This window comes from Panthera uncia (assembly GCF_023721935.1).
Source record: "Panthera uncia isolate 11264 chromosome A1 unlocalized genomic scaffold, Puncia_PCG_1.0 HiC_scaffold_17, whole genome shotgun sequence".
In the NCBI taxonomy this organism is placed as follows: Eukaryota; Metazoa; Chordata; class Mammalia; order Carnivora; family Felidae; genus Panthera; species Panthera uncia.
The window spans coordinates 96,031,430-96,058,257 of record NW_026057577.1 but is presented as its reverse complement, the minus strand read 5'-3'; the positions used below and the strand labels follow the sequence as shown (position 1 = coordinate 96,058,257).

The 26,828-nt window shown below is 37.9% G+C and overlaps 1 protein-coding gene and 1 long non-coding RNA gene across 2 annotated transcripts in view; one reads left to right on the top strand and one right to left on the bottom strand.

Annotated features, from left to right (window-relative positions):
• Positions 1–1,626: 1,626 nt before the first annotated feature.
• On the bottom strand, positions 1,627–20,935 carry LOC125934447 (uncharacterized). Its single transcript, XR_007461402.1, has 2 exons — positions 20,131–20,935; positions 1,627–2,466 (listed from the first exon to the last, which is right to left on the bottom strand). It is a non-coding gene; the product is annotated as an uncharacterized LOC125934447 (long non-coding RNA).
• Positions 3,076–26,828, top strand: part of LOC125934443 (teneurin-2-like) — an 88,704-nt gene continuing 64,951 nt past the window's right edge. Inside the window, exon 1 of the mRNA XM_049647818.1 lies at positions 3,076–3,369. Coding sequence (XP_049503775.1) covers positions 3,144–3,369 — 226 coding nt within the window. The 5' untranslated portion in view covers positions 3,076–3,143. The remainder of the gene's footprint in view (positions 3,370–26,828) is intronic.

The window sequence follows — 26,828 nt, the reverse complement described above, 5'->3', positions numbered from 1 at the left end:
TATATTATATCCAGGGGTTTTCAATGTACCTAGTGGGAAGAATAGATAAAATATGTTTATTACAACTTTCTGGAAGCAGAAATTTCTAGACTGCCAAATTTTCATGATAAGCAGGAGATCCAAGTTTAGTATAAATTCTCCTGTGTTGTCTTTTTAAATCTTGAAAACTAATTTTTAAATAACAGGTAGGCTCAGGGCACATGGGTGGCTCATTTGGTTAAATGTATGACTTTAGGTCATGATCTCGCAGCTCATGGGTTCAAGCCCCACATAAGACTCTGTGCTGAGAGATCAGAGCCTGGAATCTACTTCAGATTCTGTCTCCCTTTCTCTCTGCCTCTTTCTGCTCACACTCTGTCTCTGTCTCTGTCTCTCTCTCAAAAATAAACAAAAAATTTAAAAAAAATTTAAATAAGAGGCAGGCTGAGTGCAAAATGTCTGTTGGCCAACAGTCTGTGTACTCTGCTCAGTTCATTAAGAAATTAACTTTCTCTCACTAAGATTTGCGATTTTTTACCTCATATGTAAATTTCATTTGTCCAGAGATGGCATTGCTCACAAACTTAACTATCAAGGGAATACCCAAGAAAGAGGAATTTATCAGGAAAAGATCACTGGACAACCGAATGTCAAAATGTCCACCCACTGAAATTCTTGTACATTATGAATAGATAATAAGCATTTAGGCTTCCACTTAGAACATGATTTTTTTTTAATATATAAAATAAAATCACATAACCACATACAGAAAGTCAGCCCACTTTCCAAAACACAATACAAATTAGAGGAGATAGGATTTCCTGAGTCAGGAACACCAAAAACATTAAAAAGTAAAAAGAAAAAATTTACAGTGAAGCAGAAGAGAAATCATAAAATTTACTCAAAACAGCCAATTTCCCAAAGAAACACTGGCTCCACAGTGTTGGTAGGCACAGTCTTGTATACTTTTAATAGGTGCTGAGGGTCTTCTTTAATCTGTGTGCAGTTCAAGTATTGATATTTATAATGAGAACTTTGAATTTTAGGCATTTATATTATTATTGCCACCCTCTGTCTTATGCAAGTCTATAACTACTTGGCTAAGAAAAAAATAATTATTCAGAGGGGAAAAAAATAACTACTTCTTATAGAGTCCCTACCATGTGTTAGTGTATTAGGTTTACCACAGTATTTATTTTAATTTTTATGACAACTTTAGGAAACAGATTCTGTTATTTTCCATATTAACTGGTTGAGAAATTGAACTTAAAAGTTTATGAGTAATTTTATAAAAGCTCTGGCTAATCGGTCACCATGATAAGATTTTCATCCAATCAAGACTTCAGTGGTCATGCTCTTAACCAGTCTGTAATATGAATTCCAAGGTGTTGAGATCACATGTTTTAAACTAGGGAAGGTGATTTTTGGCATCTAGAAATTGCATTAATGTTAAGGTACTTGGATTGGCTACATAGCAGCAAAAACTTCCATTCCAACATTGAGTATTTGTGTCCTTCAAGCAGGTCTTGGGGTCTTGATAGGTGACTCTCAAAGATGTTTCTCAGCTTCCTGGGTCAGGAACTATAGGCTCCAGGAAACTAAGGATTCGCTCTCCTATGAGTGATTGTGGCAGCAACACCACTGTGCTTGGTGTTCAGAGCAGGTGTACTCTCTTTTTAATTGCCGATTTTCAAACAAAATTGTCCATGATAACAGGCAGTATTTGCTAAAGTATATAAATAATATAAAGTAGGAGCGTTTATGAGATCCAGAAGGGATTCTTACTGTATAAAGACAAGAGAAGGATAATTTGGCTTCTGCTGTCCTGGGACAGATTCCATGCACATTACTATGCATACAGGCTATTTCTTTGGTATAAATAGGCATCCCATTACAATGTGGTGAATAGCCAAAGAAGAGCAGAGGGTTCTAAGCTACAAATCTGTTCACCTAATATTTTCTAATGTATTGAAGAGGTAGTGAGCAACAGTAGCCTGGAGAAAAATCATTATGCTGGGTCTGGGTTGTATTTCCCATTTTAATGAAATTTTGTGTATGTCCATTCTGTCCAGGCCCTCGCCCTATGGTCCATGCTCTTTTGCATGGCCAATGAAATCAGTAAGAGCCTATCATTTGAAACTTAGAGGCATCTAAGCTATTTTGTCATATTTGCTAGGCAGAAGGCTAGTGTTTTCTGAGGATGTTTAGCATACACTTTCAGGCTAAGGGTGTCAAGTGACAGACTGAAGGGCTCTCTGGTTGCCAGTTCATATGTTAAAGAGGTTCCTTCTCATCAGCTTATCTATTGCATTCAGTGCTCTTCCCCATTTTTCTTCTTAGCAGCAGATATCCCAGCAATGAAGAGAACAGCATGTGCAGGCGTAGGTTGATGATCGGGTGGTGGTACCAGTTAGACTTCTTGTGAGCATGATCTCTGTTGGTAGGTGACTAAGGAAGGGAGGGACCGGGTGTGTTTAAGACACAGTTCTGCAAAGAAAAAAACTGATTAGAATTTGCTGAAGGTTCATTAAAGAAATCAGAAGAGTATTGTTTGCCTGTGAAGAATGGCTTATGTTACTTTTTTTCAGACCCAACTAGGTAATTGCATATTAGTCAAATATGACTTGGTACCATCACAAAGCTTCAGTAGCATGTATTTATGCCTTATACACCTTTCTTTCACTTCTATTTATTTAATGTTGATATTTGCTTTACCCCAAACCCTCTCTAGCAAAAAGAGAATATAATTAAAGATGGGTAAAATCAGTTTTGCTTTGAACTGCTTCATAGTAAAATCTTGCAGTAGTGACAGACTTATCATGTCATCTGTATTCACATAGGGAAATCAAAACATGAATTATTTCACTACTCTTTTTTCTCAAAATCTATTAAACAGCAAAATAATTAACTTACTGTATCAAGTCATTCTATTTAGGCTGATTATTTCAATATATATTAAGTTGCAAAAAGAGACTGTGTGCTCTGACCACATTTCCTTTTTATGTTTTTATCTGAGTCAGAGCATGAGTCAAAACTGAAGGCAGCATTTCTTATAATCACAGTCTTGTTGTTTTCCTTTGATGTTTTTAGGTGGCCAAGTGAAAAGTACCAAAACTTTGGCCTCCCTTTTCTGAAAGCATCGGCTCTCTGTCAGATCTGGGATAATGGACGTAAAGGACAGGCGACATCGCTCTCTGACCAGGGGACGGTGTGGCAAAGAGTGCCGCTACACAAGTTCCTCCCTGGACAGCGAAGACTGCCGTGTGCCCACGCAAAAGTCCTATAGCTCCAGTGAGACTCTGAAGGCCTATGACCACGACAGCAGGATGCACTATGGAAACCGAGTCACAGACCTCGTTCACCGGGAGTCAGATGAGTTTCCAAGACAAGGTATGTAGAGCTGACTTCACTGAGTTGCTCTGAGCTGCCTTACATTTTTGACTTGTACAGTTGTGCGTCGATCACTGAGGTTGGTAAAAACCGAAGCACAGCCTGCTGGCATCATCTCCCCATTAGAGTTTAGTGTAAGAGAACAATTCTTTCATTGACCTGTATCAGAATCCTGTGGGAATTATAGAAGTTCCTTTTTTGTCCTGGACACTGTATCCCTTGACAATTTGGTGGTTACTTTGGAGCCCCACAGTAGCAGGTTTTGATAGATGAAATAAGGTACAGCAAAGTCTGGGCTCCATAAGGAGTAGTCCTGAGTCCATTCTGAATCCCTGTCCTCAGGAACAGAAAATTAGCTGTGGTTTTTAAACTGTTTTTTTTCTTTTTCCTTTCCCTTGAACCCGCCCCGATACAAACTTCCAAGAGTTCAAATTTCTACTGTTTTACACGGTGAGCTTCTCAGATTCTGTTTGAACAAATGGTAAATTGATTATAACATATTCAAACCTCCCCTGTCCTGTGTAATATATAATTTCTTCCCACCTCATATGTGGTGTTAATCTTGAGTTATGCATTTGTCTTTTGGTGTTTCAGAGCATAGGTGAACTGATGTATGTTATTTAACCAATTCCACATATATAATTCTCCCTGCTACTTACACCAAATCTTATTTGTCTTACAGTATTTTGATTTCTTAAGGGAGGAGAATATTTTTCTCAAGTGCTAACAGTTGGCATTCTCTTCATATCCAATATCCATGCGGAAGTTTGTCATCACTTGTCAGGGGTTGCTGTAAATGTATGGATATATAGACTAAAGCATAAACAGTGCTGAGAGGCAGTATGGCTACGTTGACTCACTAGCTCCATGTCTTTTGCTTTGTGTACCAGCCTTGTCGTGTGTGATTTACATTAACAGCTTAGCAAAATCACAAGTGAATACACAAAAACACAGTGAATGAGCTGGGAAGGTTCACTTGACCAGTACCAAGGGTGGAGGCCCTGCCTGCTAGATTATAGCATCATTGTTTATCACATTGATTCTTTATTTCTTGTTTCATGTTCTGTTAGTGACTATAACAGCTAATGAGATACTTCATGAGATACTTCAACTTGTGTCTTAGTTCTTTAGGACTGCTGTAACAAAAGATCATAAACTGGTAGATTATAAACAATAGAAATTTATTTTGTATATGGAGGATAGGAAGTCCAATGTGCTAGCATATTTAATTGTCTGGTGAGAGCTAGCTTCCTGGTTCATTGACAGCTGTCTTTTCCTGTGTCTTCACATAGCTGAAGAGGGCAGGGGGAGTTTTCTGGGTCATCTTTTATAAGGGCACTAAACGCATTCATAAAGGTCTATCTTCATGACTCAATCACCTCCCCAAAACCCCACCTCCAAATACCACTGGGGATTAGGTTTCAATATAAGAATTTGGAAGGGGTGTGTGTCACAAACATTCAGTCATAGCAGCTTTGAAATTCTATTCCTGGTAGAAAACACCATGCATGTGTATTTTCTCTCTGTTACACACATACCATCACACAAATACACATACATACACACATGCATGTGTGCGCACACACACACCTAACCCAGTGGTTATTCTAAAACACATGTTCTCCTATGCTCCCATAGCCTACCTCCAGTTTTTATATTTAACAGAATATTTAAAAATTCAGCATAGAAACAGTTAAAATTGTATTTTCACTGCAATTGTAGACTTTGCAGGATACAATTTTTATTTAATCTACACTCTCATTTTCTGAGTTATCTTCATGTAAATAAAGCACACTTCACACAAGGGGTGGGTTACTTGAAAATTGCTCTGTATCACATGTCTTTGATCTGTGAGTAACTTCAACAAATGTTTTATTTCACTGAGTTGTCTCCTGACCCCAAAGTGCATGAGTGGGAATTGGGGGAAAATATGAAAAATCACAGCTTAATTAATTAAGGGAGTGTTCAAATTTCCAGTATAGAATAATAGGACCCTTATTTGTTATTTCCAAGAGCATCTCTAATACAAAATACAAATATTCTGAAAGGTGATGCACATTCAGCATGGTTGAAAGCCTTTCATTTTCTGCTGTATTTTTGGTTTTATTTATAGTGTTACTGCATACACTCTTGTTTCTTATGATTCTGTGCTGAAATGTAGACCCTTTTTCCTTAGTCTCATTAAAGGTGCATCCTGGTTTCTGGATCATTGTGCAGTGAGCTGTAGATCCTAGATTATTGTTGAATTGTAGATTGTCCTGTCACCTTTTCCCTTATTAATATTTACATAAAATGAAATCAAATGCTTGGGATTTTATGTTCAAATATACCTTTATTCTTCCTGTTTAATCTTGTTCCTCTCCATTGATAATAATGGAAGTTGCTTGGCCATATCAAACTCATAGCTTTGCAATTAACAATTCACACATGCCGTGTGTTGTTATTGAGCCCATATTTGTTTGTGTAATGTGTTTGCATGAATTAAAAACTGTGCAGGCCAAAAGTAGAAATGAAAAGGCATTGGAAAGTATTTGCATATGTAAGTGCAATTCCTTCTGAAGACATCTATGAATTTATGCATGAAAGTGTAGTCAGAGTCTGAGTGGATCTACTTTGATGGGTTCTAAAATTGAACTCAGGAAGTAAATAAGCACATATTTAAAGAGAGGAAGAACAGGAGATACAATCTGGTGAGCATCACATTCAATGTGAAACTTAGCTACTACAGAGAGGGTTAAAATAAATTTTACTCTCAGCAATAACAATAATTTTTAAATGTCATGCATTTCTCATTTTATTTTCTTATTCATGAAATCAAAGAGCAGGATCATTTCAGAACTTATTAGCCTAGAGATACATTAGCAAGGATCATGGTGGGATCATCTCCTGTGGTATTCTTATTTAAAACCCAAGACACTGATCATAAAACAAACATGCTTCTCACATTCAAGCAAGTTTGGCAAACACAGTTGGATGACTCTTCCGTTGCTCAGAGTGGAAAAGAATTGCCAGCTAGTAAAAGTGATGTGGGGCCAGGGTCAGACCCTGTCCAGTTCCCCTGCAAGTATCTGCAAGTATCAAAGGCAAGAAGCTGCCAGATCCCAGCAGGAGAGATAGGCTAGATGTTCCCATGAGAATCTTATTGGAAGCTCTCATCAAATTATATCTTCTTTGCTTGCTTTCAGCACAGAATCAGCCTCTGCTGCTAAGGAGAGACAATGCAAATTACCTGTCTGGCCTCTATTATTCTGGATCCTCCTGGTGTGAAGGGTGAAAAATGCTGACCTTAGGTCTATGGCCATTGGAGTAATTAGTAATTAGTAAATGACTAATTCTGCACTGAATAGCACCCTAGTAGTCTGAGAGTTAATGCACCTGACAAAACTGACCAGTGGTCTGATCTCTGGTTAGACCTAGCCCCAGGATAACCTGTGAAATAGATGCCACTTTAAATAATGAAGGTCAGCCAAGTGCCCAGGCAGATTGTCTGAGCTTGTTCTTTGGGACCCTGACGTTAGGGTGTAGAGCAGCACGACACACAAGACATTTCCCCGTGGCTTGGGAGCCTAAAGTTAGAGCTGAGCTCTGCTTTGCATATTTATGTGCCTGTGACTCTGGTCCACACTCTATGTCTTACCATTTTCAGGTGTATTAAACATGATTAACAAGAACAACAAAAGAATAATGGCTGATGTTCACTGAGCACTTTTTATATGTTAGATGTCAGTATGAGAATTTTGCTTATATTGATTCAGATAATGTTCAAAACAATATTGTGAAGTGGATTTTATTAGTATCCCCTTTTTCATGGATAAGGAAGCTGAGGCATGGAGAGGTTAAATAAATCATCCCAAGGTCATAAATGTAGGAATTGATGAAGATAGCGTTTAAATCCAGGAAGTTGGATTCAAGAGCTATGTTTGGAACTTGAGCCACTGTGTTTGATCACCTCCCAAATAAGTAAATAAATAAACAAAAATAAGACATTAAAGCCTAAGTCAAAAGCTATGGTGTTCAGTTTATAAAATTTTTAAATATCGACACCTTTAAACATTTCTGACTATAGGAACTACAGCTGCTAACGTTGATTGAATGTACAATGAACAAGACCACCAGCTCTGATGATGTATATTCCTATTCTCACCCATTTGCCTCCATTTCCATGGCTGTCCCAGACTCCCTGCGAGCCTGCCCACTTATACTAGCTCTCCACCACTGCTGTAGGAAAAAGTTCCTGCTGTCAGAATGTGTGCTAGGCTGTCTGCACCGATTCTTGGCCCTCGCCTATAGTCATCACCTCTTTGCACAACCTCTCAACCTGGAACACTAACCAAGAAACGTGTTGCTATCTAAATGATATTGCTCAGGTAAGCAGAACTGACTGGTTTCTATGCTAGGCAAGGCCCAGTGGGCCAGAGAGTTCAGCCAGGCTTCTCATGGCTCAAAAAGCCTTTCTTTCCAGTTAGTAGCTCTCAGGTCTCTCGAGAGGGGGCCAAGATTGAATTCTTTCTCTGCATCTCGGGCTGTCTCTTTGGGTCAAGGTTGAAGAAAGAATTGGGGGAAGATTGGATTTTTGAAAATATGCTTCCATCAGTTCTCTCAATCGGTTCTAGCACAGAAATCACTTTCACCTACCCTTTGATGCACTGAAAAAATCCATAAAGACATAAACACATACATTTTAGGCTAAGTTTGGTTTTGGTAGTTTATAAGCCAATTTTCTTTCTTGTGGTCTTTAAAATAATTCGGGCAATATGTTTTACTCTGTGTAATTTGGCATAGCATAAATTTAACCTGTGTTAATGAGTTAAAAACTCACTAGTAAGCTAAAGTGTTATCTGAATTCATTCAATCAGTGTATAGAAGAGTTGTTGAAATACTCGGGAAACCTGTGAGCATTTCTGCCTGTATCATTGTCTTAAAGTAGTTATTTTTCCACTGCACCCAAAGCAACAGTTAGAAAGATTCTGTTTTGAAAACCCTAGAACTTTACCTACAAAGAACATGTTTTAAGTTTTAGTGAAGTTCAAAAGTTTGTCAGGTGAGTATTTGGAAGGCTAAAAAGTACCTTGAAAAGATTGCTTTTAATTTATTCATTTATTCTCCCACCTCTAGGCAGAACTTCTTTTCATAAACTCAGCTGAGAATAAAATGCTGCTTCTTATTTTTTGGCTGTGTTGTTGAGTTTTTTTTTTTTTTTTTTTTTTTTTTTTTTTTAGAAAAAAAGAATAAAAAAATGTTTCTTTTTTTTTTTTTTGTTTTTTTTTTTGTTTTTTTTTTTTTTTTTTTTTTTTTCTTTTTAGGAAAAGAGAATCTATAACCGTTCAGTGTAATATGATCCATTGTCTCCTTGCTGACTAACTTGAATCCTTTTAGCTTCCTTTGAGAGGCATAGGGGAGAGCAGTTAAGAATGCAGACCCACAGCTAAACTGTATTCCAGTACTGATGGGTTCCATTAGTGTGAGCTTGATCCACTTCTAGAACATAGACTCTCTAAATCCTATTTTCCCCCTCCGTGAAAGTTCCCACCATTATAGTTATTGGGATCATTATGATTATGCATTCATCATTCTTTGGATGCTGCCAGTATTTTAATAGGCACTGAATAAATGCTGGTGGTTATCATGATTGTCATTTTAAGCCTGTTGCCAACAAAAGTGGTCATCATCTGGTCTCCGCCTCTCATAATATTTCATGCAAGAGAAATATTTTTTGCCTCAGATTTGTTTCTTATGACTTGTAAAAACTCTGACATCTTCAAATCCAGAAGTTTTCTTCCAGTCATTGATAGAGCGTGTTTGACTCCCTATGTGCCATAACTTTTGCTACCAAAGATGAACATAAGTCATACATTATTTTCTTATTTTTAGAAAGGAAGGAAAGATACCATCTAACAACTGTCAGCTGATTTCAACATACTGTAAGAGAGTTGCTAGTCAGACAATTTTACAAGTGAAAGAAAGAAAGAAAGATGCTCTAAGGCAGTGTCATTGGATACAAGCTTTTTTTTAATGATGTTCATTTTATGGCATATAAACGTGAATTTTAGGGCTGGGTTTAATTAAGAGAAGACTTTATCCATATAAACTCTAGAGAAAAGTAATCCATTGTCATCACTCTATGTCCTTGTCACCTAGTGATTCCGTCTTCTCTGGATTTTCTTTATTGTAGTTATTGCTCTTCTAGGATTAAATATATATTTTTCAAACTCTGCTCTTTATGTTTGCCCAATTATTGTCCTTTAAACAGTTCTCTATTGTCAACTCTGCGTTCAACTGTAGATCTAACTTTTTTGAATTGTATTTCTTTTTCTGCTCTTTTTCTGTGGTAATTCTCCACTTTCACCCTTATCCCTCCGCTTTTTCTTTTCCACGGCACTTTCTCTGTAACACTCTAGTTCATATAACTTCAACATTCACTGTTTCCACTCTGCAAGGCTTTTTCAGTTACAAGTGAATGTAAGACAATATTCCTGCTGAAATGAGCTTATGCAAAAAATATGATGCTTTGTCTTATATCACTGGAGAATCTAACAATGCTTACACATACCATCTCTTATTTCTCATTCTCTATAATTGTCTTTATTCCTTGGAGATATGTATTTGAAGATGTCTGATGATAACCCCACTCCCATATTCTCTGCCCTCTGTAACATCACTGGAAAGAGTCAGATTCAGAGAAATGGGGCATGTGTCACTCGGATTTTACCTGGTCATGTTTTAGACTTAAGCCTACTTTGTGCTTGGAGATAGCTGTGGTAAGTGCCTCCTAAAGCTGGTGGAATGAATTCCAAATAGGAAAGTCGGGTTCTGATATCAGGAGTGGGTAAGGAATACTAACTGGCCTCATAACAAATGCTCCCTACCCTGCTAATGCTCAAGTCTAAGATAAATGGTCTTCCCAAGGTCCATTTAGACTTTTCTAACTGCTCCTGGAGTATGTCTTTTGAAATAGTCCAGTAAGAAACTTAATTGTCTTTTCCTCAAAGTCTGTTTCCATTTTTATATCCTAGCTTTTGGTAACTAGTTTCACAACTCTTACATTTTGGTCTTCCAAGAAGACTCTATCTTTTTTTTTTCCTTTATATTGATATTCACCAGATTATGATGGTTATTCTTTCTTATCTTTTTGTCTAATTTCCTCATTCCATGTTAAGCGTCCAGCATTTCAAGACTGGAAAACTACTTCAACATTTAAATTGCCTCCTTCCCTTAGTCCTTTCCCTGATACTTTTTTTTTTGTATCATAGATAGTATTGCATTTCTAAAACATCACTCTGTTTTTGCCCCTTTACCCTAATTAAATATATTTTGTGGTACCCATGAGGCAACTGTGTTAGGTTATAGAATATAGTAACGAATAATGCAAACATGGTCTGTAAGCACACAAAGCTTGGCAATCTTGGAGAAGAAAGATATAATAGACATGTACCTAGGTACTTCTGATAAACGCCACAAAAGAAAATAGCGTCTGGTTCTGAAGTGGCATCTAACTCAGAATTGTGCATCAGGAATCTCAGAAATTGTGACGTCCTTTCATACACTTGAAGGATAAGGAGTTGGATGCTCAGAGTGGCAAGAAGGAGTTTTCAGGCAAAAGATAAGGCATATGCAAAGGTCCAAAGATGGCAGAACTTGGTCATTCCAAGAATCTAAAAGTTCAGGTTAGCTGAATGTGGAGTGGGGACAAATGAGCTAGAGTGGTAGCGTAAAACCAGGTCATGAAGGCTTTTTGAAGAGATAATTCTGGCTTCTGTTTCCAGAATATATTACAGAGAGACAAGATGCTCAGTGAGGTAGATTAGGAGAGTGTGTTTCATTGAGGCAAGAGAGTTTAATAGTCTGAACTGGAATAATGGAGATGGTTTGAAAAATGTTGTGCTACAAAGATTGTTGACTTTTTAGGACACTGTAAAATTAGAGGCAGCTATATTGTTTTGGGACTCTTGGGCATTGACTGCTTTCTTCTCCTGCAAAGAGAATATTACCTTTTTGATGTTGAGTTTACTTAAAGATACAGGAAAGGTCAATGTTTGTAAATAAGCCCTTAAATGTAAGTGCATAGATTGTTAGTTCAAATTCTCCTGGAATGGTTACATAGGCCTGTAAATAAGCCCTTAGATGTAAGTGCATAGATTGTTAGTTCAAATTCTCCTGGAATGGTTACATAAGCCTAAGCATAAAAATGTAACATTGTTACAAGAATTTGGATTTTTTTTTCCCCTCAACATTTTTAGGTGCCTGCTTATGCAAAGAGTAGCATCAGCAGCAGACTACCTCCTATGGATACAGGGCAAGTAAAATACAGAAAAAAAAAAGCATCATGCTCTACCCACCTCCTTTCCACATGATCACAATACCTTGTTTGTTCTCTGTCTTTGGCTAAATAAATAAAAAAAGCTCATAGCATGTGTGTGGGGGCATATGTGTGTGTGTACAAGTGAGTGTGTATTTTATTTCTGCCGATTGATAACTTGACTAGCCAAGCTGAGGATGTTTAGAATGTGGGATCAAAACTTTCTGGCAACTGATGGGACAAGCAAGGTGAGGGAGAGAAGAAGATTCAAGGACTGAAGTTTCTGGTTATGGCAACTGTCCAAATGTTAGTACTAATCACTGGGGTTTTGAAACAGGGGATGAGCTGATGTGTGGGTAAAGTTAGTATGTGCAACTGTGGACCTTTTGAGTTGGAGGTGCCCTTAGGCCATGCACATGTAGATGCTTAATAGGCAGTTGAATGTACAGTTCTAAATTCTGCTGAGAGATTTGTGCTGGATAGAGATTCAGGAGTTGACAGCTAATAATGTTCATGGGACTCAGTGTGATCATCCAGGAAAAATGTGCAAGGAAAGAAATAAGAAGCCCACATAGGAGCACAGCTGATCAATGGACAGGAAAAAGAAGAAGATCCTCCAAACAGAGTGGGGAGGGAGGGACTTACTTTGCATCCTCTACTCAGTCTGAACTTGACCGACTCTTCCAGGCATAAATAAATAAAACAGTACTAGTTTTATTTCCCACTCCCCTACTCAGAGTTGGCCTCCTTTTGAACCCCTAAATCAGAGATCACAAAGTTAATGCACACAGGCATACTTAGCCCCTAGATATACTTAGCTGGGCTTATAGATTGCCTTAAAAATTTTGAATCCAGTGCCTGTAGCCAGTCTATTCACATTCCTCTTTGCCACAGGCCACATCTCTTGCCTTTTGTCTTATACCAGTTCTCCCCTTTAGTCATTGACTTTACATACCCGACCCCCAAAGGCTCTAATGATAGCAAATATAGTGTGTACTTCCTATGTCCATTTCTTCTTTGTAGAATACATATCTGCCCATTCCAAATATTTTCTTCACACAAGGCTTAATGTATAGACCACTTCTTCGGTGAAACCTCTGCCATCTGATCTCTGGTGGCCCTTCACAAGCTGTTATTATTACTACTATCCTCTGTATGGGTGACTCAGCATACCCAGCCCATGGATTTCTGACTCCTGTGACTAGAGAGATAAACAAAGTGCTCTGCAGTTTTGTGCAGTGACTCATGGATGAAACTACAAGAGAATTTATTCTTATTAGTGGCTTGTTTCCTGTTCCAAGAAAAAGAATTTAAAGCACAGTTCAGAAAGGAACTTAAACATGTGGGTTGTGTGTCTGTCCATCATGACAGTATCCAATCCCACATTGTGAAATGCCAGCTTGCAAGAGTTTTCTGCAATGCACTCTGACGCTCACATATTGAATTGCGTGAACATTTGCTTTTTGTGAGTATCACGGTAATACTATCAGATTTTCCACGCTGGTGCCACATACTGCGGTTATGCCTCTGTGGAGACCTACTGTGTCATATGTGTAGGAGGCCTTTGGTGCAGTGTGATCTGTGACAGGATGTAATTCCAACTGGAAGCTTTAGAGAAACTGCTGGGAGAAATGGAGTAATTGCCAAAGTCGGACTCACTATGCCTTACAGTCTGGGTCTGGGAGTGGTGCTGCCCCACCCACTGATGAATCATCCCACTGATATTATCAAAGGAGACATTACATTTTCAGTGTCATGTTTTAGGTTTATAATTTAATTTTCAGCTCTGGCAATTCCAGAAGCATCCCCAGGGACGTATGAAGAGGAGGAGGCTGGTGTGTACCCAAAATGAATTTGTGTTCATTTCTTGAGCACCTTAATTGGCATGCATATCTCACAAGCCCTCTTTCTCTCTCTCTGCTGCAGCCAAACTCCCTTGTACCAAGATACTCAATATTCCTCCTGCACTGACTGCTTTCCTTTCCACTCAACCTCAAGTCAGATCTACTTTAGTAATAAATCTCTGCTGGGAGCCATCAGAACAAATACTGAGTGTGCACATAGATATTAAAAATAAGTGCAACACAGACTTATTTAATAATGTCCAACAGTCTTTTATAATATTTGGAGTATTTTCCCAACATTACAATGAGCATTATCTTTAATGCATTTTTTTCCAAGATAGAATGGTCTTTTTGGGAATAAGAAAAAAAAAAAAAAAAAAAAGAGAACAAATCAGATGGGCTCTGTTGTATTCCCAGCTGAACCTGTTATCCTCCTTCCTTTTTAGGTCTTTTTCTTTGGCCAGAGCCACAAAATGTGAAGCTTCTCTTTGTTCACCCTGATTTATGAATAGTAGGCATTGGGCAGTTGCTATCCCAGTGGGATGCATTTTATTTTAAAAATAGTTTGAAACACTTCCTTTTAAATCCCTCCACGTCTACAGCCACCTTGACTGTATAATACATGTTTCTCAGTTCGTCCTTGTACAGTTAAAGTCCATTTCACGTATGGGAATTAAAGCACAGAATTTACTTGTAGCACTTTGAACTAAAATGTTGAATTTATTTAGAGAGTAATTCCAGTGGATTAAATATATTTCTATGGATCTGTTTGCTGGAACATTGATAGAAAGGAGAAATACTACTTCTAATGTCCTCAAAAAAAAAAAAAATCCAGTCAACTTCAGGATGAATATCCATAGCCAAAACAAAGTCTTCTCAAAATGACTGCAAATTCAGGTGACACTACCAACTTTAAAAATACCTCTGTTCACCTGACAGCCTTGGGTTCAAGTTCTTCTTAGTTTACAGTGACAATTCGGTGAATGTTTATATTCTGACCCCCATTTGTATGTGATGCAAAAGCCCTGCCTGGAGATGACCCACTTAACACTTTCTGCTTCACAAACCCAGAGACTGAACAGCAGGGAGCCTACAGCAAAGTGCTGAGTTGTCTTAGCTGAGCAGTGAGGGGACAGTGAATGTGGCCACAGCACCCTGCCATTTCTGTCTCTGAATCAGGGGAACCTCATTAGATGCTTCTGGGGAGTTCTGAAAAGTTCCCATGCTAAAGCCCTTCCCAGGACTAATTAAATATGAATCACTGGGGGGTTGTACTCGGGTATCAATATTTTTATATAAACATCTCAAGGGATTGAGTGTAACTGGACAAACTCTATATAGAGTATAACCATTTCCTTGGTAACTGATCGCATTTCAAACATACAGGGACTCATGCTTAGCATAGTGACTTGGAATCTCACTTTTTACTCAAAAGCCCATAATTCTAGTTTCAGTCAAGCTTCCTAATTCTTAGAGGGTTTTGCTTAGTAAATGCCATGTAATGAGGAGCTCATTACACAGGATTTCCAAACCAGGAATGAGCAGGCATCTGCTCACTGTGTCCCAAGTATTGCACATCCTCGGTTGCCAGCATCCACCTCTTTGTTCTGAGTCAGAAGAAGCAAGTGGACCAATTCTTTTAGCCTTCCTACTTCTTTTTTTTTTTTAATTTTTTTAACATTTATTTATTTTTGAGAGACAGAGAGAGAACATGAGTGGGGAAGAGGCAGAGAGAGAGGGAGACACAGAATCCAAAGCAGGCTCCAGGTTCTGAGCTGTCAGCACAGAGCCTGATGTGGGGCTCGAACTCACAAACATTGAGATCATAACATGAGCCGAAGTCGGACACTTAATCAGCTGAGCCACCCAGGTGCCCCTAGCCTTCCTACTTCTTATCTGACATTTGGTTAAACATTAAAAGTGAGGATTTAATTCGAGCATCTGGCTTGGCATGTAGCACGTAATCAATTAATTATATCAATGGATCTAACATCTTCACCATCAAAGCAGTAATGGTGATTTGAAGCCTATTGGAAGAAACACCATCAAAGTATGTTTATTTTGAAAGTGAAGCCAGTGAGGAAAGACCATGTTAATGGGGGGTCCCTACTTGCTTTTCACTGTGAATATTTGTTAAGTCTAGGAATAGTTCAAGTAAGTGTGAAAAGTCCAACATTCATAAGAGAACACCAGTAAGGTTAAGGAATGAAGCAAGCTGTGTTTTCAACTGTGTATCATGGGGGATACTGTCCCAATTTGGATTGTGTGTGTTCAGGCAGTGCCTTTCAGCTGTGGAAGTTTGGTGCTTTTGGAGAATTCAAGTCTAGTGTTCTAGATGTCACAACTTTTCAAGAAAATGAGAAATCTGGATCTTTTTCTCCATAAAATCCTCAGGTTTTAAATGTTGTAATGTACTCTTGGAGCATGTTAAGTAAGCTCTACATAGCATGCTGGCTTTTTTCCTCACCCTGGAATTTTCTGACAGTAAGTTGCTGAATGCCCTTGAGGATGAAGACAGTCAAATATAAGCAATCCCAGAATTAGCACCCATAGAGCCACCTTGATCAGTGGGTTCAGAAGTCAATGGATAGGAAGCTGATGATATATGCTTCTCTCCTTCATCCTGAGAAACACAGCCGAAGGCTCCTTGGAAGGTTCCAGCACCATCAATACCAGGTACCCACAGCGGTGGACAAGTCTATCACTCTTCCTTATATTGGCTCTCCCTCCTGTCCTGTTTTCACCCCGTCCCTTACTTCTCTTTTGAATCACTTCCTAAATACAGTGTATTCACAAGAATTCTTCTCAGCCTTTGCTCTCAGGGCAAAGTGTGTTAAGACCTTTGGCAGCTAAATAATTTTGAGGTACACTATGTAGGCCAAATCAAGACTGTCTATCTGGGAGATGTAGCTCCCAAAACTGCCAGCATAGGACATCTTCACTGGGAAATGGTTGATTTAACAAGAAGGTGCTGAGCTTGCATTACAGATTTACTAAATTTACTAAATTTTAGAATGTTTGTGATTTGCTTTTTATTTTGTTTTACATAAGAAACATTATGATTTCTGTTTGGCTGGTTAGTTTTTTTTTTAATTAATAAACTTTTAATTTTAGAATACTTTTAGATTTCTCTGAAAGTTGCAAAAATATAGAGTTCCATGGTTGGTTGTTTTTGTTGTTGTTGCTTTTAGTTCATGTGCAATTTCTCACTACATGCCTAGGAAACATGATATTGGTTTCTCCCCCTTGGAAGCCATCACATTAGATCTCTGTGCAGAATAGCAAGCTGTAAATATGCCCTTTAAGTTCCTCGAGGATGAACACAGTGCCTCATTCATCTTTCCTTCCCCTTTTGTACCAGCTACAGTGCCATTCACAGAGACATTTAATACATGTTTGTTGATCAGAGGTTCCCATCATACACTAGAATCTGGAGGGATCATATCTGGTCCAAAATTTCTCCCACACCCTTTCCTACCCCCTTTCCACCTCCTCATAGGGCATCTGTGTTATTTCAGTTTGGCTACAGTAGATTGGGAAGGAGCACTGGAAGGCAAGTTTTTATACTCAAAGCTGACTTTGCTAGACCCCCTACTCTCTCTGCATGATCAAGTGATCTTTGTTGCCAAACAAAGCCAGAGCTGCCTCTTGGCAGCCCCCGGTACCATGAGAGCTTTCTAGGACATGCCTGTGCACTGCATGTCAGAATGTATTTTTAGCCAAACTCTGAGTGAAAGCCAACATGCATTTTGTTTCTTTTTTATATCCTCTAAGCACATATCTTACTTGTTTTCTGGGTGACTAACAAAAACAGTAATAATAGCACATGCTGTAATTTCAGCTTCAGATTTCAGAGACCTTTATAAAGTCTTTTATTAACCCTTTCCAGGAAACTCAAATGGCTTGATCTCAAAGCTGTAAGAACTAGAATTAATATCTGTGTGAACAACTTGCTTTTGTTCAACCTCAGTTTACATCTTAAGAAAATGATTTGTCATAGAATGTTTAATTATGTAGTAGCTTAATACTGTAAGCTACTTGCTTTTAGTCTTTAACAGAATTAGAAGGATTCAGCATGCTAAGGCAGGGATTCAGCATATTTTATAAAGGGCTGGGTCAGAGATGAAATGAACAGAAGGAATCTTCTTTCATAGAGTTTTGTTGTTTTTTTTTAAATGATAATACTTCTCATTGCATACTTTTTTAATGTTTATTTTTGAGAGAGAGAGAGAGAGAGAGAGAGAGACTGAGCGAGCATGAGTAGGGGAGGGGCAGAGGGAGAGAGAGTGGAAGATACAAAATCTGAAGCAGGCTCCAGGCTCCAAGCCATCAGCACAGAACCCGATGTGGGGTGTGAACCCACAAACTGTGAGATCATGACCTGAGCCAAAAGTAGACACTTAACCAACTGAGCCACCCAGGCACCCCTCATTGCATACTTTTGAAACACTGGGTATTCTTCAGTGACCTTAGATGTATCAATTCACTATCACCCCATTTTAAAAATGGAAAGACTGAAATACAAAGATCATGATAATCAGAGCTAAGGGGACAGTGGGAATTCATTTGAGGATTTTTCAGCTGGAGAGCAGTAGAATGTTACTAAGGTACAAAGAAGTCCCTGACTTCTCAGAAACAAATCCTAAGGAAGAGTGTAAGCAGGAAGAACAGGTAAAAGCCCTCCAGGAATACTTTAAGGGGAAACAGCCTTCCACTTCCTAGAGGTGGTTCAAGTGTGTCTGACAGAAACTTGGAGTCTCTGAGTTCATTTATACACTGAAGGCAATAAGCTCACTCCTTGAACTGAATTTGCTGAGAGTTACAGATATGAGCAATGGATGTCTTGCGGAGCACGAAGAAAGCACGTTTCAGTCAGATCATGGCCCTTATCCTTAAGTCTTGCTTTTCCGACCAGAACAGTGGGTCCAATCCTTTTCTCCATTATCTTAGACCATGTACCCTCCACTAGCTTCCTACCCCATGCCACTTCCCTTGGAAGGCACAGTGAGTATTATTGACTTCTTGCTCTTCAGTCATCCTTAATGGACAGTGATTCCTTGGCTTTTTAAAGGTGGTTTAATTCAGGTGTGTCACAGTCCTTTTTTCTTAAGAGGGAAAAATATTTTTTTTTTCAAGACCAAAATACCCTCTGTCTTACACAAACATACCTATCGCTATTTGTATGGACTATCATAGCTTCTCATTCACAGATAGCTTTCCCAGATAGAAGCAGGAATGCCAGCCAAAGTTAAATATTGTGAAAACAAAGCAAAGAAGGGGTAAGAGTTCATTTTGAAAATCATCCATTGATGTGACTTATTAGCCCCCAGGCCAATTATTCTGAGAACTCTGTCTTTTTGAAGCTCTTTATCACCTTCATCTGTTTCTGCAGTTCTGTACCACTGTAATAATGTCCTTGTCTTGTCTAAGATAGAGACAAAGGACTTGTAACAGTAATGTTAATCGCTAAAGTTACTGAACGATTACTATGTGTCTCATACCTATGAGGTTCATAAATAAAAGTCATCACTATGCTTAAGGACAGTCAAGGTTTTGAAGGGTTAGTTACCCTTCCCATGGGCAGTCAGCTTGTACATAAGTGGTGGAAAGAAAATCAAACCTAAGCAGTCTACCTTTAGTGCTGCTATTTGTAGGTGCTAAGTAATGTTTGTTGATTGACTCTATAACAACCATACTTCCTTCAACACTTGCTGGAGGGAAGAAATCAAATCCAAATATTGAGATGGTCTGGACAGGCTGCTGGAAAGCAGAGTATCATTACAGCTATTAAGACAATGCAGAGGGTTATTTTGGTGTTCAGATGTGAGCAGCCAGATGGAAATCATAGTTCAACCTTAGTGTTGTCAGACAGCAGAGGCTGTGGGCAAAGGGGAAGACATGGGTGAGTGATTTTTGACTGTTTATCTCGAATGTGTGTGGCCAGTGTCACTCCCATCTCTGATGGCTGTGATTTATTCTATTATACTGTCAGGATTAAAACACCTTAGCAGAAGAAAAATAAAGGGAGGGATACAAATGCTGTGTCATTGATGTGACAGATGCTATTTCTCTGGAAACCATAGATGATGAGGGTATGGTAAGTCTCTCAAAAGTGCTGTGAACATAGAATATCAGAACCAGACAGACCTCTAGGGACCATCTGTTTCAAACCACTCATTTAACAGATAAAGAAACTCAGGCTTAGAGAGCCTCTGAGGTCACCAAGGTCACATAAGCTTCTAGGTTTAGAGTTAGGATTCTGGTTCAGAATACATCCAGCTAAATCAGCTGCTGGTTAAGTTCATTGTTCTTTCCCCTAAAGTCACGAAGTTGAGTTTACACTGAGCAAAGCGTCTGTTTATATTTACCAAGGATAAAGTAGAAGACATGAGGTGGAAACTCTGTCCTTTGCTCTGCAGTATTCATGCAAGTATTATTTAAACACCAAAACCGTGGTTTTAGCTCTCCTCACTTCCTCACTTTTTTTTTCTCTTTTACTATTTTCTTTCCTTTTTCTGAACCCAGAGGAGATAGCTCTCACCTCTTCACCCCTGTTAAGTGATGGGCGGGACCATTCTCTGACTGCTGCAGCCTCCTTGATAAGTCCTCACCCATCCTTACCTCAAGTTCTTCATCCCTGTGTTTCTCTCCTGCTGTTACCTGTGTGAATAGATAGGGTGAATCAGGGTAAGTCAGATTCCCTGCCTCTGGAGAAAGCCAAGTACCCATCTCTTCACCTCCTGCCTCCTGCTTCCCTTGTTCCCTCACACAGATTTTCAGCAACTCAGATTTTCCAACCGCTCAGCAATTCAGGACAGAACTTGAAGCAGGGAGACACGGCTTCAAGCCTTTGCTGGACAGATGAGCCATGTGATTCTGGGCAGGTCTTAGACAAGACCCCCTGGGATGAAGTACACTCTTGGGTACAGTCCGCATTCTAGTACCTACTCCAAAGTTTGATTTGTGGGGTGAAGTTTATAATGAGGAAAATTTTTGTAAGCAGTATTTGTTACCACCAAACTGTCATGGTGGCTGAAATACCTATGACAAATTACTTTGTAAACTCCACAACTCTCTTTCACAATGCCATGTGCTCACACACATTCATTTGTTAACAGGGAGCTCCTGGGGGATGGTCCAGCCCAGGAGACTGAGCCCAGGAGTTTCCAAACCGTGAGATCTTCCAGGTACCAGGGCACACCCAGTCTCCTCTCTCCTCACACTTCACTGGAGCCATTCTCTGTGCATCCAAGGTTAATGCCTTCCCCTTTGAATTCCAGTTTCCACTGGATGGTAAAGCAGCATTTTCTGTGGCCCACATCTCCCAGAGTCCCACATGTAAATATGCCATCAGGAGGCTCTGCCTGCAGTGTTCCTTTTCTAAGACAGAAATCTTCCATGGAGTAGACTTAACGTTGAGATCACAGTGTTCTCAGTTCCCAACCTGGGAGCAGACATGCAAAAGTAAAATCAAGGGTAAGTCTTGGGTAAAAAAAGTAAAATCAAGGGTAAGTAAAATCTCACCATGGAGGTGAGAGTGGGGGCAGGGAGGTGTGTACGTTCCTGCTTAAACAGAGCTCACGCTCATCTGACATCGACCTAACCACTCAATAAATTTACCTTTAGAATTGCCTGGAGTTCTAAAGGATCTAACTGTGTAGGGCTTAAATCTTTATCTGTATGGGAGGAGGTTTAAATTAAAAAATTAGTTTTCTGAGCGAATGTTCCTGTCTCCCCTAATAAGTTTCCCATTTTGTGTCTCTTACCTGAGGCACGTAAGACAGCCACTCTCCCTATCTCTGATAGCAGAAGAGAAGCAGTCTCTTCCAAAGCTCAAACCAGGATGTATCCCTCAGAAAAATGAACATCTGTGAACAGCTTGAAAACCTCATGTGCTGTTTGCTTTATTCTGACTGCTATGCAAACCTTCGGACTGTGGAAAGGATTCAGGACCTCAAACCAGACTAGTCACTTTAAACCATGGGGAATCACTGAGTCAATCATCAAACCCTTACCTATGTCTGGCTTTGTCTCTGGTTTTGTTTAGGAGCTAGAAATACAGACATGGAAAAGGTACAGTTCATGCACTCAGGAAATCCACAGAGATAAAACAGCCATATAATGCTAGTAGCACACAGAAACTACCATGGCACACAGAAGCACAGAATATTATGGGAGCAGAAGGGAAGGTTTCCTGGAGACCATTATAGGTAGAGATTCTATGCTGTGAGTCAGGGTTGAGTTTGCTAAAGGTTTCCTAAGATCCATTTAGGTTTGCTCTAGTGTGAACTAGATTACTAAAATAGACAGAGAAAATAGCATCCCGATATTTAAATATATGATTACCCTTTCTTTATGAGTACTTAGCTGGAAGTGTCTTAGGATGAATACTAAAGCGCCTATCTGTGAATGTACACCATATTGGAAACAGATTTACTGTCCCAAAGTGTAATGCTTACTCAGCCATCTGATGAGTTCTGAGCACTGAACAGTTTGAGAGGGATGCATAGAGCTGTTTTATTACAAGATGCTGTTATGAGTTATAGCAGCTTTCCTTATGCTATATGGCTGTCGCCAAACAAGTTACATGAATATAAGCAGTTTTATTTGCAATTTTTTGCTTACATTTTCTTAGCATACTCGGATTATGGCTTCTCACAGCCCGACTCATGCTCCTGTGGCAGTCCCAGTATATTACTTTATTCAGAGCCAAAAGGAGCCTTTAAAAATATTTGTAGAAAGTCCTCCTTAGAGTATGCAGTGTTTGTGTATATAGTTGCTATCACCTGGCACTTGTTTGAAAAAAAGAAAAAGAGAAAGAAGCATTTTCACTTTTGCATACATGTGTTTATTTCCGAGTAAACTTAATAAACACATTAATTAGTTTCTCCTTTGATACAGTTGCAGTGACCCTTGAGTAGGAGGTTTTGTGTTTTAGGAAAAAAATAAATAGCATTCTGAATTTCATTTGATCAGGACTGAACTCAAAACAACTAAAAAAAGAAAAAAATTAAATTCATATGAGAGATGTACACCAGGCTTGGTTGTTACTTACAAATTATAGGCTGGAAAATTAGTGTTGTTGATTCCCCTTGAATGTGTGAAAGTGAATCAGAGAAATTGATGACATTAATAAAAATGATAATAACAGTAAATTAGTTTAAACTAAATGTAAATAATTGTTACGCTGAGACCTGAATGAACCTTAGACAGAGAGGGACTTAGTTTAAACCCCATTTATTCTTATTTTATTAAGTATCCTTTTAATTGAATTAATTGTATTGTTAATGATTAGAGTATTTAACATACAGTGCTCACTACTAGAGTCTGTCTTCATTTCACTATATTTTTAGAAAATAGCAAATTCATTAGTGCCTGGTTTGGCCCAGCCTTTGGGGAACCCTGGACTTTTGAATACAGTGATATAATCAAGCTTCATTTAGAAGGGGAATAGGGCTCAGGCTGCTACTTGGGCTTTTGGATAATTTGGGAGTCAGCCTTTAAGAGCCTTTTTAAATTACTTGGATTGCATTCTTTTTTATTATAAAAACAATTCATTTCTATTGTAAAGAATTTGAGAATGACAAATATATAAAGAAGAAAATTATAACAACGTATCATCTTATGTCTGGACAGCAGTTGTTATTATCATTTTAGTGTGTTTATTTTCTGGCCTTTCAACTCCTTGTGCATATATGTAATGTGTTTTCAAAATTGGAATTATGTGTACTTTTAGTACTCTGTTCTTTTTACTTATCACATCATGAATGTTTTCTTTTTTTCTTGAAATATTCTTCTGGAATAAGATTTCATTAACTGTATGTCATTGTCACGGGGATATATCCACACTATCCTTTCCTCTGAATCTTTTTTTTTCCAGTAGAATTTTAGTTTTTGTGTATTTTTGGTTATTATGGTGCTTCACTAACCATCATTCTACATAAATTTTTGTGCATGACACTAATGTCCCCAGAATAAGTTTGTGAGTCTTGTAAATTATGCTAATGTCAAGAGAAAAAATAACAAACTGTAATTTAATACAATTTTAAATGTTTTAGGCATGCATCAGAAATCAAATACTTCTTAAAATAAAATTCCCCTTACAAATCTTATCCCAACATCATATGCTATATAGTGTACCATATTGTTACAATGATGTTTTGTTAAACCAATTTTAAACGTTATGATTGTAGGGATCCTATGTCTCATTTCTCTAAAGTCCAATTAAAGGGGATTAAAAGGTCAAATGACTACCTCTTAGACTTCACGTTTTTTGCAATGGCATCATAATTACTAAATCCTACAATAATTGAAATGGTAGCATGAATATACTCTTAATTTTTTCACTTGACCATACACATGTATGTAGTTATATACATATGCATATGTGCATAAATATACACATATTAAATATGTATGTTATATAAATCACAGAACAAAGTGCATATATTAAAATAATAAAAATTATAAATTTATAAATACATAAATAAGTTTATATATTTATGTTCATGAACATATACAAAAATCACGTATGCTAAATGTGCATTAAATTATTTAAAGAGTTTGTGCATAGAGTTAAGTGATTTGGTTGGGACTGGTTGTGGTGTATTTTAATCAAATGACTATTAGAACAATGAACAATAAATACCGTAGGCCATCTAGTAATCTGCTGTACTATTAGTCTCCATTTACCTTAACTGTAAGGTATTGTTTAGACTTATTTCAAAAGGAGCTCCTGAATTTCGGTCCAAAATACACAAATGCCCAGAACAGAAAAGATGGAGTCAAGAGACAAAGGCAAGACTTGCTCGATTTTTCTGTCTCATTTTGAATGTGTCTGTGGGCAGCTTTCCACCTATACAACAAATCATCCCTAGGGAGGGCAGTGTCATGATATGAGAAAGGAACAAAAAATGAAATGATATCTGATTCCCATGGGAAAAATAGGTCTTATGTGAAAATTAATCTCAGTGTGTTACAATGTTTGCTACATAAACCTGAACAAAAGGAAAAAAAAAAAAAAACTCATGAGAGATGCTTTTTCCCTCTGAAACTATCTTTCATAACCATCTCTAGTTTTTGGATGACGCTGCCAAGGTGATGCAGGATAAAGCATGACATTTGTAGAGGGTTCAGCAGCTAAGCCATGAGCATATATGCTACCGGACAGGACCCTGGTGAGAGGCCAACACTGTCCTCATGAAGCCTTGACCCTAACTTGGACTCTGACACTAATTTACTTTGTCACCTTGACATGTCACTTACCCTGTGTAAGCCTCCGTTTTCTCCTAAAATGAGGCCAAGGAAGGGACCATTGATCGTTAAGATAAGATCCCTCTCAGATCACTCTCCCTGTCTATCTCTGCTTCTGACCGGACTCAGTCCCAGCTCTTCACTTGACTTGTTAGATCTTTGAATACATCTAGTCTTTAATTTCACGTTACTAATACCACAGTTTGTGAAATCTGTTGAGTGAGAACTACAACTATATTTAAATGTACAATGGCAGGTGAATGCTATTCAGAGTAAAGACCTCCAGACTTATCCTCAAAGGAATGTCCTTTCTTCTCCACTTTCTTTCTGCCCTCATTGTCATTTTCATGCTCACTAAGATCCTCTACCAGATTATGTCATCCCCCATTTTTGAGCCAAGTGACTTATGTTTATAAATATTGAGGGACTGACATAACCTTTCAGTATTACCTTACAGTGGCAAAGGGCGTTGTAAAGACATTGAACATTTTAGAAAACAATTTGTGGATATTAATTATACATATGAGGACTCAAAAATCTCTGTCTTTAGGATTTTACTTCTTGCACTCCTGAGGAATTGAATGTTTGTTCTCCTATTATGCTTATCAGTAAATTCTTAATTTTGTTAAAGGAAAAAAAAAAATCCAGGGCAAGTGCTTACATTATCACCATCATCTGCTCGAAGCCTGAATTTCATTAAGTAGATTGTTAATAAAATGAGGAATGATATATCACAACTGCAATGCTGTGTCTCCCAAAGTTAATGAAGAGTTATAATTTTCTAGACGACAAATTAAAAGGCTGTTAAAATGGTTGGTAAGACTGTCAACGGATTTAGCAACATTCCAATTAAAATAGGGCATTAAAGAGAATTAAAATCTTGAATTTGGAGAAATGAGAAAATATGTTTAATATGTGATTTAATATAGTTAGAAGCCCTGGAATCTTTACATAAGATGAGATAGATGTCATCTTAAAGATGACATGACACACTTAGCAAAAAGTGGGACATTTGCCATCTAATACAATTTCATAGGCTTGGTCAATAATTTTCTTGCATCAAGCACTAAAATTATATTTTTAATAGTAGTGATAATATTAGAGCAATAATAATATTTTAGTACCTGAAATTATTTTGGTACATAAATTATTATTATGTACATTATATGTATAATATTAATATACATTAATAACATATACATTTGTATATTACCCATCTTGCCAAATCAAATTTTTAGTTTTCCATTTTTATTTTAGGTCTCATCTCATCCATGTGGGTACATCTTTACATAGAATAGTTATACTTTTGCATCCTTTTTTCCAATTATCCATCAGACTTATATACCCTCAACGATTTCCTTTTTAATCACCAAATGCCACACACTGAATTGATGTATGAAATTTTACTTAACCATTCATTGCATAGTAAGTAATTAGACCATTGTCATTTTGTACTAAAATAGATAATATTCAATAAACAACTGCATATGTATTTAGAATGAGTTTCCAGAAATGGATTAATGTGTGAAAGAGAATGATCAAATGGCTTTTATGATTTTACACTACCACCCGTAATTTAGGTACCGTTGTAATTCAACTACAAGCTGAGCCACATCAGATTACATCACAATTTTATAATTTTTGCAAAATTAATAGGTAAGATGGTACCATATGGTTGTTAACTTATTTTTAACCAGTCTGCCCCAATAATTTCATAGGTAGTTAAAGAACATGACCATTTTTCTCCATTAATTTGGCTTTCTATGTCTCATTCTTTGACAAGTGGTAACGTGTAAGGTGACCAGCATATGATGCCGTAATTTTCTGTTAGCAGATTTTTGAGATCTTCACAGAATTGAGATTAAGTTTAGCTCAGATGAAGGTCCTCACAGGATGAATATGCTATTGAAAGGAACATTTAAGAGTAATGCAGAACTGTTTAGAGAACTGTTACAAAGTCAGTAACCGGCAGAGTGGGGATGATGTTTTTTCAAGTACTAATAAACTTAAAAATGGACCCTTCCTATTAGTATTGCACAAGCTATACGATACCTCCTGTTCCCAAG